We start from the raw sequence: 13,501 nt of genomic DNA on the forward strand, positions 1-13,501 counted from the left end.
TATGCTGAACTTGTATAAGACACTTCTTAGTCTCAGCTGGAATATTATGTACTATTCTGGCTGTCACACTATTGGAAGATTGTGAACGCATTGGAGAGAGTGTCAATGAGATTTACAAGAATACTTCCAGGGATCAGTAATTTCACTTATGAGGTAATATTGAGAGTTTGGGACTTTTCTTATTGGAGAGAGGGAGCTGGATAAAGTAGACAGGGAGAAATTGTTCCCTGTCATAAAAGGGTCAAGAATAAGGGAGGACATATTTCAAATGATTTGCAAAAGAAGCAAATGTGATGTGTGGAAAAACTCTTTCATACACTGTTTCGATTCTGGATGCACTGCCTGGGAGTGTGGTGGAGGCAGGTTCAGGTGAGCCATTTAACACTATGTTGGACAATTATTTAAGAAGAAACAATATGCAAGGATATGGGAATGATTCTAATCATAACGTGCATTTGGAGAGCTGATGGTGACATGATCTGCTGAATGGCTGCCTTCTGAACCATAATACTTCTGCGATTTTGTAATATTTCAGTCCATAAGTGCCAGGAAACAAATTTGGCTAAACCACCAACTTGTGACATTTTGTCTCAACGTATTACTGTAATTGTGTGTTTCATCATCAGTATTCAGGGTGTTAGCACTGACCGGAAACTCAATTGGAGTATCCAGTAAATGCTGTAAGTAATAGGGCAGGTGACTGGAGTATTCACATAAATGCTGTATTATGCAGCAAGTGCCTCAGTTTCTCACTCCCTAAATTCTTTCCAGAGCATGAGTCAGAAACATGGTGCAATGTTTTTTCCATTTGCCTGGGTGGGTAAGAATTCCAAGGTTCTTGAAGCTTTAGCCTATCCAGGACAACCTATACTGCAATATTAGCCCTAGCCTTAAACATTCATCTGTTAAAGCATCTGAGTCTGATGGCTGTAATATGTACTATCTACAAGAAGAAATGCAGCGCCTGCCAAATATTTAAAAGAAAGTAAAATATAGAAAATAGGAGCAGGATTAGGCTGTTTGGCCCTTTAGAGCCTCCTCTGCCATTCATTATGATCATGGCTGATCATCTAAGCTAGTACCCTGTTCTCCCTATACTGTTTGATCCCTTTTGTTCTAGGAACTATATCCAACTCCTCATTGAAAACATTTTGGCCTTACTGCTTTGTGTGGCAGAGAATTTCACAGGATCACCACTCTCTGGGGTGAAGAAATTTTTCCTCATCTCAGTCCTAAATGGCCCACCCGTAACTTAAACTGTGAGTCCTGGTTATAGTTTCATAGAGTCGTACAGCACTGAAATAGACCCTTTGGTCCAGCTTGACCATGCTGTGGACTTCCTGGTCATCAGGAACATCCTTCCTGCATTTACCCTATCTAATTAGATCATGTTAGAATTTCATAGTTTTCTACAAAATCTCCCCTCATTCTTCTAAATTCTGTTGAATATAGTCCTAGCTGATCCAGTCTATCTTTATATATCAGTCCTGCCAACCCAGGAAGCAGTCTGGTAAACCTTTGTTGCATTTCTTCCATTGTCAGAACATCGTTCCTCAGATAAGGAGACCAAAACTGCACACAATACTCCAGGTGCAGTCTCACCAAGGACTGATGTAATTATAGCAAGATATCCTTGCTGCTGTACTCAAATGCTGTTGTTATGAAGTTCGACATACTGTTTGCCTTCTTCCACACCTGCTGTGCCTGCCTACTTACTTTCAGTTACTGGTATACAAAGACACCCTGGTCTCCTTGCATGTCCCCCTTTCCCAGTCTATCACCATTTAGATAATAATCTGGCTTCTTGTTTTTCCTAGCAAAGTGGATAACCTCACATTTATTGGAAATTATACTTCATTTTCCCACTCATTGAACTTGTCTAAGTCACACTGAACCATCTCTGCATCCTCCTTACAGTTCACCTTCCCACCCAGCTTTGAGCTATCTGTAAACTTGGAGGGATCACATTTAGATTCTTTGTCTAACTCATTGATTTAATAGCTGGGATCCAAGCATATCCCACTAGTCACTGGCTGCCACATGGAAATAGACCTGTTCATTCCTATGCTTTGTTTCCTGGCTGTAAACCAGTTCTGTATCCAGTTCTCTATCCATGTCAGTATACTACTCCGATCCCATGCTTTTTAATTTTATATGCTAATCTCTTATGTGGGATCTTTATTGAAAGCTTCTGAAAGTCTAAGTAAACCACATCCACTTGCTTCCTGTTATCAACTCCACTAGTTATATGCTCGAAAATTCCAGTAGATCTGTCAAGCATTATTTTCCTTTTTTAAATCTCAGATGACTTTGTCCAATCCTGTCACTGTCTTCTCAATGTTCTGCTATTTAAATCATTTTTTAGTGGACTGTAGCATTTCCCCCACTACTGATGTCTGGCTAACTGATCTACAGTTCCTTCATTTCTCTCTGTCATGCTTTTTAAATAGTGGGGTTCTATTAGCTATCCTCCAATCCATAGAAACTGTTCCAGAGCCTATAGAATCTTGGAAAGATGATCTCTAGTGCATCAACTATTTCTGAGCTCACTTCCTTAATTGCTTTGAGATAAAGATTAACATGGCCATGGGGACATATCGATCTTTAATCCATTAGTTTCCCCAATACCATTTCCCTGCTAATATTGATTTCCTTCAGTTTCAGGTTCTTCAGTAGATTTGTACCTCGTGTTGTGGATGCTGTGGTTGGTTAGCTTGCTGAGCTGGTTCGTTAGTTCGCAAACGTTTTACTATCCTGCTGGGTAACATCATCAGTGCAGCCTCCGATGAAGTGCTGTTGTGTTTTCCCGCCTGGTATATAAACAATGGGGTCTGTTGGAATTGGTTACCTCGTTTCTGGTATTTCTTCGCAGTGGTGTATAAAGAGGGTCAAATTCTACGTGTTTATTGATGGACTTCTTGGTGGAGAACCAAGCCTCCAGAAATTCCAGTGCTTGTCTCTGTTTGGCCTTTCCTAGGATCCTGATGTTGACCCAATCGAACCGGTGATTCTCCTTATCCATGTGAATGGAGACGAGTGAGTACTGGTCAGGTCTTTTTGTTGCTAGTTGGTGTTCATGTATTCTTGTGGCCAGTTTCCTTCCTGTGTGTCCAATGTAATGTTTGTCGCAGTCTTTGCATGGGATCTTGTATATCACGTTGGTTCTGTCCATAGTGGGTAAGGGGTCTTTGGTTCGAGTTAGCAGTTGGCATAGGATTGACATAGGTTTGTGTGCCACTCTGATGCCCAATTCGGATATGTTCTTGATGTATGGTAATGTGACGAGTGTGTCAGGGCATACTGTATCTTCCTGTTGTTGTTTGTGTGATAGGCATCATTGGACCCAGCTGTTCAGGTATCCGTTGTCCTTAAATACTTGGTAAAGGTATTCTTCTTCATTTTGGTGTAGTTACGGATTGCTTCAGTGTGTTGTCGCTCGTTTAAATAGTGATTTTATGCAAATCCATTTGAGGGTGTTGGAGTGGTTGCTGTTAAAATTCAGGACTTGATTTGTGTGTGCGGCCTTTCTGTATACCTTTATCAGAAATTTCCAGTTGGCCCTACTTTCTATCATGATATCCAGGAATGGGACCTATTCATTCTTTTCTTCTTCCCTGGTGCATTTGATGCCGATGACAGTGTTATTTATAAGTTGGCGTGTCTCCTCTAGTTTAGTCCATTTGATAACAACGAAAGTGTCGTCCACATATCGGATCCATACTTTAGGTTGGATCTGCGGAAGGGCCATGTTTTCAAGTCTCTGCATCACCGCTTCTGCTATTAGCTCGGAGACAGGTGACTCCATGGGAGTACCATTGATTTATTCATAGATTTGGCCATTAAAGGTAAAGTGGGTCGTGAGGCATAGGTTCAGTAACTTCAACATGTTGTCTGTGGAGATGGTGTCACTCAGGTCTCGTTCCTTTAGTAGTGTTACTAGTGTTTCTCTTGCCAGTGGTATGTCAATCGATGTGAATAGGGCGGTAACGTCAAAGGACACCATGGTCTCGTTCGCGTCTATTCTTATGTCTTTGAGGGAATTGAGGAACTCTTGGGCTGAGTGGATTGAGTGGGGTGACTTGCTGTCGAGGTGCTTTCGTCTTCTTGGCTCACCTGTGTGTTGGTGTGCCTTGGAGGGAGAACATTGGTCTGAGGGGTACTTCTGGTTTGTGTACTTTTGGGAGGCCGTAGAATTGGAGGATGTTTGTCCCTTCAGGTTTCATTTTTAGGTAGCCGACTTTGTTGATTTGTCCGGTCTGTTTGAGTCTCTTTAGTGTGTTGATTATTTTATGACCCAGAGACTTGAAAGCATAGCCCTTCCGCAGACTCTCACCAGCATCAAATTCACCAGGCAAGAAGAAAAGGACGAACAGCTCCCATTCCTGGATGTCATGGTAGAACGCAGGGCCAACTGGAAATTTCTGATAAAGGTACACAGAAAGGCCACACACACAGATCAAGTCAAGAATTTTAACAGCAACCACCCCAACACCCGCAAACGGAGTTGCGTAAAAACACTATTTAAGCGAGTGACAACACACTGAAGCAACCCGTAACTACGCCAAAATGAAGAAGAATACCTCTTCCAAGCATTTAAGGACAACGGATACTCGAACAGCTGAGTCCAATGATGCCTATCACACAAACAACAACAGGAAGATACAGTATGCCCTGACACACTCGTCACATTACCATACATCAAGAACATATCCGAACTGACCACAAGACTCCTACGATCATTGGGCATCAGAGTGGCACACAAATCTACGTCAACCCTACGCCAACTGCTAACTCAAACCAAAGACCCCTTACCCACTATGGACAGAACCAACGTGATATACAAGATCCCATGCAAAGACTGTTACGAACATTACATTGGACACACAGGAAGGAAACTGGCCACAAGAATACATGAACACCAACAAAAAGACCTGACCAGTACTCACTCGTCTCCATTCACATGGATAAGGAGAATCACCGGTTCGATTGGGTCAACATCAGGATCCTAGGAAAGGCCAAACAGAGACAAGCACTGGAATTTCTGGAGGCTTGGTTCTCCACCAAGAAGTCCATCAATAAACACGTAGAATTTGACCCTCTTTATACACCACTGCGAAGAAATACCAGAAACGAGGTAACCAATTCCAACAGACCCCATTGTTTATATACCAGGCGGGAAAACACAACAGCACTTCATCGGAGGCTGCACTGATGATGATACCCAGCAGGATAATGAAACGTCTGCGAACAAACGAAATAGCTCTGCGAGCGAACCAGCCACCCTTCCTTCAGTTCCTCTCTCTCACTAGACTGTGTGTTCCCTAGACTTTTTGGGATCTTATTTGTGTCCTCCTTTGTGAATACAGAACCAAAGCATGTATTTAATTTGTCTGATATTTCTTTGTTCCCCAAAATTACTTCTCCTGTTTCTGACTGTAAGGGACCTATATTTGTCTTCACTAATCTTTTTTTGCACATATCGATGGAAACTTAAACTTATGACTCTTGCCACTACCCAGGAGGATGAAGTAACAGGTGCATGGAGTCATCGTTACTCCTCTTCCATGTTTGGATATACATCACTGTTCCTTCATTATGAAGATCCTAGAACTCTCCTATCATTAAATATTGTGAGATTCTTTTATCATCGGAATGGCAGTGGTTCTTGAAGTCAGCCCACAATTATTATTTATGACTCAGGAGCCATCCATAGCCCAAGAATGAATATAAGATAAAAGCACAGCAAGTGAACAATAAACTAAAGTGAAATACTACTGGCCTGTGGCTCAATTTTAAATAAAGGATTAATGAGATATTTACATTTAGCATCTCGTACTGCAGAAAGTTTACATGCTGTGCAATATACAAGAACCTGCTGCAAACATATGTTTGCCACCACCACTGAACCATTTTCTCCTCCTCCTCAGCTTTTGCCTTCTAAAGGTACTGTTCCCTTTGCAACGTCCCGGTCAACCTCTAACTAGCCTTGAACACATTCTTCTTCCCATGATGCATTCCCATGCAAGCACAGGAGATGCTATTCCTCTTTATCGCCTCATCCAAGGCCCCCAACAGTTCTTCCAGATGAAACACAATTTATGTATACTTCCATTTTATGATACTGTATTCACTGCTCGCAATGTGATCTTCTTTAGACTGGGGAGAACAAACATAAAGTGGGTAATTGCTTAGAAGAGCACCTCTGTTCAGTCTGCAAGTGTGACTCTGGTTGCCTGTCATTTAATTCTCCACTCCATCCCACTCTGGCCTCTGCCTTCTACATTATTCCATTAAGTGTAAACTTGAAGAGCAATGTTACATCTTTCACTTTATAGGAGTCTGGACTGAATATCAAGTTCAGCAATTTCTGATACTTGCGTCTGCTTCTTTTTCTCAGGTGACAGGTTTTAAAGTGTTGTTATTTTGCATTTTTATCTCTAATCCTTATTTTTCTTTTTATTCCATTACCATCTCAGCCATGCACTTTTGTCTTTCTCACGTCTTCCATGTTATCATTTTAGATTTTCTCTATTATCTCCTCACCAAACCTCCATGCATCTTTACTTAATCTTGTTACATATCTAACATTCTTCCAGTTCTGATGAAAGGGTATTGACCTGAAACATTACTGATTCTTTTCCACAGATGCTTCAAGACCAAATGAGTATTTCCAGTATTTTTTTCTTTAGCATTTAGTTTTGACTTCCAGCATCTGTAGTATTCTGAATTTGCTTTGTAAGCAGTCTTAGTTTTGCCAAAATCGCAGCCTTCATTGAGAAATCGATTGACAATTTGTTGCTGTAGGTATATGTAAACATCTCACAATTTTAGTTGGGATTGTAATGCATGAATTTTAGAAATGTTTATAATTATGGTTCAATTCTTTAACTTTCTTTTAAAATAAGCACTCACCAATTAGATTCAAATGTTTGTTGAGAAAGTAGCTAAACTAAGCACTGGATAATAGTTTAAACTTTGCAAGGTAGTTGAGAATAAGGAGGTTGATTTTGAAATGCCCAGGTTACTGTCTGAACAATGTTTATCTTTCACTTTTAAGTACTCAGCACAGCGATGTGTTGGTAGCACAGCAGCACGTACGTGGAATTAAATAGAAAATTTGCTTATTTCACTTGTGTATTTTCTAGAAAAATCTTGAAGAGACTTGACAAATTCTCTTCACTGTGCATGGAAGCAAAGCTAATGCGCAGGTGAGTTGAAGTATTCAAAATGTAGCAGTGCATCTCTGGAAATGTTGTGTTTAAAATTTGCTTCGTCTCTTCAAATCATGCAAAGAAAATTGCTTTTATATACATTGAGATTTTTAAAAAATGTTCTCTCTTTGAAACTGCTCTCCACCCACCATCTGGTATAGTCCTTATTCTGAGGCCTTGCTGTTCGAATTATTGAATTGACTGCTGGGAGATAAAGTGACGTCCATTACGTATGATTTTGAAGTTACTTCACGTCTCAAGATGAATTCCTGGGATCGAGGGCTGTTCTGTGGTGAGAAATTGTGTAGAGTAGACCTAATATTTGCTAGAATTTGGAATTTAGTTTGGAAATCTCATTGAAATGTCAGTTTTCTTTAAGAATGTTCGACAGGATGCATAACCTAGAATTTGGTGTCATAGTCTCAGAATAAGAGGTCAACCATTTAGGACTTTCATACGCAATGACAATTCTGCCTCTTTCAACCTTTAAGGCATTGAGTTCCAGATTCCTACCTCCCTCTAGATGAGGGAAAAAAACCTCAACCCCCTGTAATCCTGCCAATACTTTTTATCAGTGCCATGGATTTCTCTTAAACGATATGCAATCTTCCTATTCATAATCTGAATAACTTTATACATTTCAATTGCATTTCCCTCCGCCTCCTCTGTTTCAAAGAACAGTCTACATAATATTTTCTCGTGGCTCAAATCCTCCATTCGAGATTACGTTATCCTAAATTAGTTTGGAAAATAGTGAATGTGACTACTTTATTCAAAAGGACGGGATACGGAAAGCAGAAACTACAGGCCAGTTAGCTTAACATCTGTCATAAAGTACATGTTGAACCTATTATTAAAGACGCAGGACATTTGGAGAAGCTTTTGGTAATCGGGTGGAATGAAAGGACCAAAGGTATGTTTGCTAAATTTGCTGATGATTCAAAGTTACGTCAGAAAGTAAATTGTGAAGAGAACAACAGGCGGCTACAAAGGGATATAGATAGGTCAACTGAGTGGGAAAAATTTTGTCAAGTGGAGTATTAAGTGGGAAAGTATGAAATTAAGAACCGCAAGAAGTGCGGATGCTGTAAATCAGAGACAAAAATAGAAATTGCTGGAAAAACTGAGCAGGTCTGGCAGCATCTGTGGAGAGAAATCAGAGTTAACATTTCGGGTCGAGTGACCCTTCCTCAGAAGTACGAAATTGTCCATTTTGGCAGCAAGAAGAGGTTGCACAATTTTTAGCGCTGCTGCCTCATAGCGCCAGGGACCCAGGTTTGATTTCAACGTTGGGTGACTGTCTGTGTGGAGTTTACATGTTTTCTCCATGGCTGTATGGGTTTTCGCCAAATGCTCTGGTTTCCTCCCACAGTCCAAAAATGTGCAGATTATGTGGATTGACCATGCTAAATTGCTCTATAGTAGCCAGGAATGTGCAGGCTAAGTGAATTAGCCATGGTAAATCCAATGTTACAAGGATAAGGTGGAGGCTGGGTTTGGACTGGATGCTCTTCGAAGAAGGAGGGGGACAGACTCAATGGGTCTAATGGCCTCTCCACACTGTAGGGATTCTATGATTCTAAGAATAAAGAACAAACATTTTATCAAGTGTTGATAGATTTCAGGGCTTTGAGATGTGGAGGGTCTGCATAATTTAGTGCGTAAATTGTAAGTGGTTAGTGTGCAGGTACAGTAAATAATTATGAAAGCTAATTTATTGCAATTGTGGTGTTATAAGGGAATTTAAATACAAAAGTAGAGAGGTTATGCTTCATTATACAGGGCACTGGTGAGACTGCATCTAGAGTAGTGTACAGTATTGGTCTCCTTATTTAAGGAAGAACATAAATATGTTTGTAAGTGATAGTAATCTAAGTAAGCATATAACCCAAACTATGCATATGTATGGATGTCACATTAGTGTGTATAGTTGTTAATAAATTGTCAGATATCTGACTCGGTCTGAGTCTCTGAAGTGTATGTTTTGAGGGCTAACATGTAGAAAACCGGAAGAAATGCATCATCTGGTATGATCATATCCTTTCTTTTAAAATGGTGGCCTAAACTGTACACAGTTGTCTAGCTGCAGCCTAACTGATATATTAATGTGTCTTTGATTCAGATAATTTCTGCTGCTGGCGTCCAAATAGTCTGGTTCTGACCCCTAACCTTCCCATAATTTAGTTGGGTTCAGACTATTCTGATCTCCTCTTCCAACTGTTTTCATTATTGGATACTGACAACTACCATTCCAAGTGTGGACATTTCATTTCTGTTGAATGTTGTCAGCTCAAAACTGGTGCAGAAAAATTAAGATTTGAAATTGCAATCCATGACCCGTTTTACAGAACCATACTTTTTCCATTTGGTACCCCACATAATGCGAGGATGATTGTTATGCAAGAAGATCTTTCGGTGAACAACCTTTCAGTGCACCAGAAAGACATTTTAATCACTGTAACTACTTAAATAATGCTTTTCTTCTACCCAAAAGGCATAATGATTCTAGTCATATTTCTCCTGCTCAGAAGACTGATTCCAGATCTGAACTAATTATCACCTTGCGTTTGTAGCCACTCCCTTTAGTCAACTCCACAATCATCCATCACTTTTAAGTCTTCTGTTTGCAAGGTTGAATCATCTGTGTGCTGTGTTTGATTTCACAAATTGTTTGATCATTCAAAATTGAAAGGAAAGAAAAGACCCCAGGGTCCAGCAAACCTACCATGAAGGCTAAGTAAATGACTAGTCACTTCCATGCCACCCACCCTCCAGACTTCAAATCTGAGTGAAGCAAAAAAAGAAAAGAACCCCAAGACCAATAAGGGCAAAAATCACTTGTTAAAGTTCCTCTTCAACGCCTGAAGTGATCAAAATCAGTGGACATGATCATGTGGACGAAGTGGAGAGAGACTAGATAGATTTTCCTGAGAGCAGAAATATTTACTACTAATGCTGCAATTCCAGAAAGCCTGTTGCTCTTTTCTTTGAATTAAAATACATAATGTTTATTGAGTCCTAAAATTTCATTTGAATTAGACTCATTCAGGCAAGGCTGCTGTATGATAGCGTGTGTTGATGGCAGTACTCTGCTATCAATGGAATCCATTTTATCCTCGATATCCCAAAGCCAATGAATTATTTTGAAATGGAGTAATTGTTTTGTAGACTTCAAAACTGCAACTGGTTTACACAAATCAAGATCGTACAAGCTGAATTGAAATAACTTACGCAGGTTCTTTCGTTGATATTGCTTGAAAGTCAGGAAATTGATCATTTATTCTAATTCTGGGCTAGAAGAAAGTTTTATTTTCCAGGCTGTCTGAATAGCTGCAAAACTCCCAGAAAGATAGCAAGAGTTTAAAATATTAACGTTATTCATTCTATTGAATTTATTGTTTATTTTATAGTCGAAACAGAAAATGCTAGAAAAATAAATCATGTCAGGTCAATGATCTTTCATTGTTCTAACTCATTGTCGCTCCATCGATCTGCAGTACGTTTCTTTCAATTTTATCTTCTTGTTTGGAAAAATGAATCTTATTAAGTACTGGTAGGATGGGTGAGTGGGTGTGTGGGGTTAGTTTAAGGTATATTTTTTCTAGTGCATGCATCTGTCACTCCAAGGTCAGGTATAGCAAAGTTCCCACATGGTCACAACATTTGTCCTTTTACTCTGACCTCAACATATATATTTATTTCATGTTCTGTTTGTATTTGTATTCTGAGTAAGAATTGTGAATTCTTGAGCTGTATTGTGCTCTCTACAGACTTTGGATTATGATTTCTTGAAACATATACAGAAGAATATTTAAGGTGCAATTTGTAGACAGTCCAACAAGGGATGGAGCTGTTCTGGATCTAGTTTTGGGAAATGAAGCTGGACAGGTGTTTGAGGTGATGGTGGGGTGCACTTTTTAGTGATCACAACATAGTACAGTTGAAGCTTCTTATGGACAAGAAATAGACAAATGAGGAGGGTACAAGCCCAATATGTTCCCTCTAAGGTGATAGGAAGGAGTAACAAGCCCTGAAAACCATGGATGACCAGAAATATTTAGGATATGATGATAAGGAAAAGAAAGGCTTTGGAAAGTACAAGGGGAACGAATTCGCTTAGGCATTAGTGAAGCAGAGAAAGTGCAGGATGGAGCTTAAGAAAGCAGTTAGGAAAGCAAAGAGGGGATATGAGAAAGCACTGGCTGGTAAAAGTAGGGAAAATCCAAAGCTATTCTATAAGTATACCAATGGGAAAAAGATAACCAGGGAAAGATTAGGGTCCATTAGGACCAAGGGCGTAATCTGTGGGTGGAAGCAGAGGCCATTGGTACAGTGTTGAGCCAGTACTTTATATCTGACTTTACCCAGGTATGGAACCCAGAGAGAGAACCTGCGAGGTACTTGAGCAAATTAACATTGGGAAGACCAAGGTATTGGAAGTGTCAGCAGGCTTAAAAGTGGACTTATCTCCAGGTCTGGATGAATTATGTCCCAGGCTACTGTGGGAGGCAAGAGAGAGAAAATTGCAGAGGCGCTGACCCAACTTTCTGGCCACAGGAGAGGTGCCAGAGGACTGGAGAACAATTGATGTGGTTCCAATATTTAAGAAGGATTGTAGAGCTAAGCCAGAGAACTGCAGACTAGTGAGTATCATGCTAGTGGTAGGGAAACTATTAGAAAAAATTGTGAAGGAGAGCATCTGTCTCCAATTGGAGAAGCAAATCTTGATCAGGTTTTGTCAGTATGGCTTCATCAGAGGAGGTCATGCTTAACAAATTTGATTGAATTCTTTGAGGAGATGACTAGATGCGAGTAGTGTAGTTGGTGTGATTTATTTAGATTCCAGCAAAACTTGTCCCACAAAGGAGACTTATTAAAAAAGCAAATGCATATGGGATACAGGGTAATTTGATAAAATGTATTCAGATTGGCTCAGTTGTGGGAGACAAAGGGTTTTGACAAGGCTGCTTTAGTGACTGGAAGTGTACTACAGGGATCTGTGCTGGGTCCCCTATTATTCATTATTTATATAAATGACATAGATGACTGTTTAGGGGTTGGATTAATAAATTTGCAGATGACACAAAGATTGTTTGTGGTGATTAACAGTGAGGTTAAATGTCTTGGGCTACAAGAAGATGTAAATGGGATTGTTAAATGGGCAGATAAGTGCCAGATGGAATTTAACCCTAAAAAGTGTGAGGTGATATACTTTGGAAGGAATAATTTGACACGAAAGTATTCAATGAATGATGTGACACTAGGAAGCCCAGTGGAACAATGTGACCTTAACGTGTTTGTCTGTAGATCTCTGAAGGCGGAAAGACATGTTAATAGGGTGGTGAAAAAGACATGGGGGCACTTGCCTTTATCAATCGAGGCATAGGTTACAAAACCTGGGAAGTCATGTTGGTGTTGCATAGAACCTTGGTGATACCTGGTCTAGAGTACTGTGTGCAGTTATGTTCACCACATTACAGGATGGATGTGATTGCTCTGGAAGGAGTGCAGAGGAGATTCATTACAATGTTGTCTAGAATGGAAAATTTAAGTCATGAGGAAAGGTTGGATAGACTCGAGTTGTTTTTGTTGGAGCAGAGAAAATGGAGGTGCAACCTGGATTGAGGGCATGGACAGAGTGGATAAGGAGCTGCTGTTCCCCCTCGTTGAAGGGTCAGTCATGAAGTGACACAGGTTTAAGGTGACGGGCAAGAGGTTTAGGGGAGGTGTGAAGAAAACATTTTTTAATCAAAGAGTGGTGACATTCTGCAATGTGCTTTCTAGGAGAGCAGTAGAGGCCGGTTGGCACACTTCCTTGAAAAAGTACCTGGACGAGCACTCGGCATGACATAACATTCAAGTCTATGGGCCAAGTGCTGGTAAATGGAATTAGTGTGAAGGTCAGGTGTTTGTGTCAGTGCAAACTTGATGTGCTGAAGGACTTCTTCTGCGTGTGTATGATTCTATCAACCAAATTATATTTTGTTTGGGCCGCATTCTCAGCTGCTGCTGACATTGAAAGTTGAAATACATCACTTAGAGGTGAAAAGATTATTGCTATAATTGATTTGGATTACAGATTTTCAAACTGTTCAAATGTGAGGAGCTTTCTGTTTAGGGAGAAATTGAAAACAGACTTTTTTAATATTCCTGTGGAAGGTAACTTGAATTTTTGGTCTTTTGGCTAGTTTAATAGCTTATCTTTGTAATGATCCCCATACTTTACCTTGTTTTTGTTCTGTTTCTCATTTGATAAAATATGACAAGTTTAGGGACTTTCCAACTCTCTT

General features: G+C 40.0%; 1 protein-coding gene across 8 annotated transcripts in view; it reads left to right on the forward strand.

The window, feature by feature from the left end:
• klhl20 (kelch-like family member 20) overlaps positions 1-13,501 on the forward strand; it is a 78,600-nt gene that overhangs the window by 5,346 nt on the left and 59,753 nt on the right. For 2 of the 8 annotated variants that reach the window (XM_048602260.1, XM_048602259.1), the window contains exons 2-3: positions 7,146-7,208; positions 7,373-7,503. The exons of 4 other annotated variants lie outside the window; for them this stretch is intronic. Coding sequence is in view for 2 of the 4 variants with exons in the window: in XM_048602257.1 (XP_048458214.1) it covers positions 7,186-7,208 (23 nt within the window). In the remaining 2 variants the exon portion in view is untranslated. The remainder of the gene's footprint in view (positions 1-7,145; positions 7,209-7,372; positions 7,504-13,501) is intronic. 2 more of the 8 variants (XM_048602257.1, XM_020514145.2) reach the window with 1 other exon arrangement.

This window comes from Rhincodon typus, chromosome 10 (genome assembly GCF_021869965.1).
Source record: "Rhincodon typus isolate 14 chromosome 10, sRhiTyp1.1, whole genome shotgun sequence".
In the NCBI taxonomy this organism is placed as follows: Eukaryota; Metazoa; Chordata; class Chondrichthyes; order Orectolobiformes; family Rhincodontidae; genus Rhincodon; species Rhincodon typus.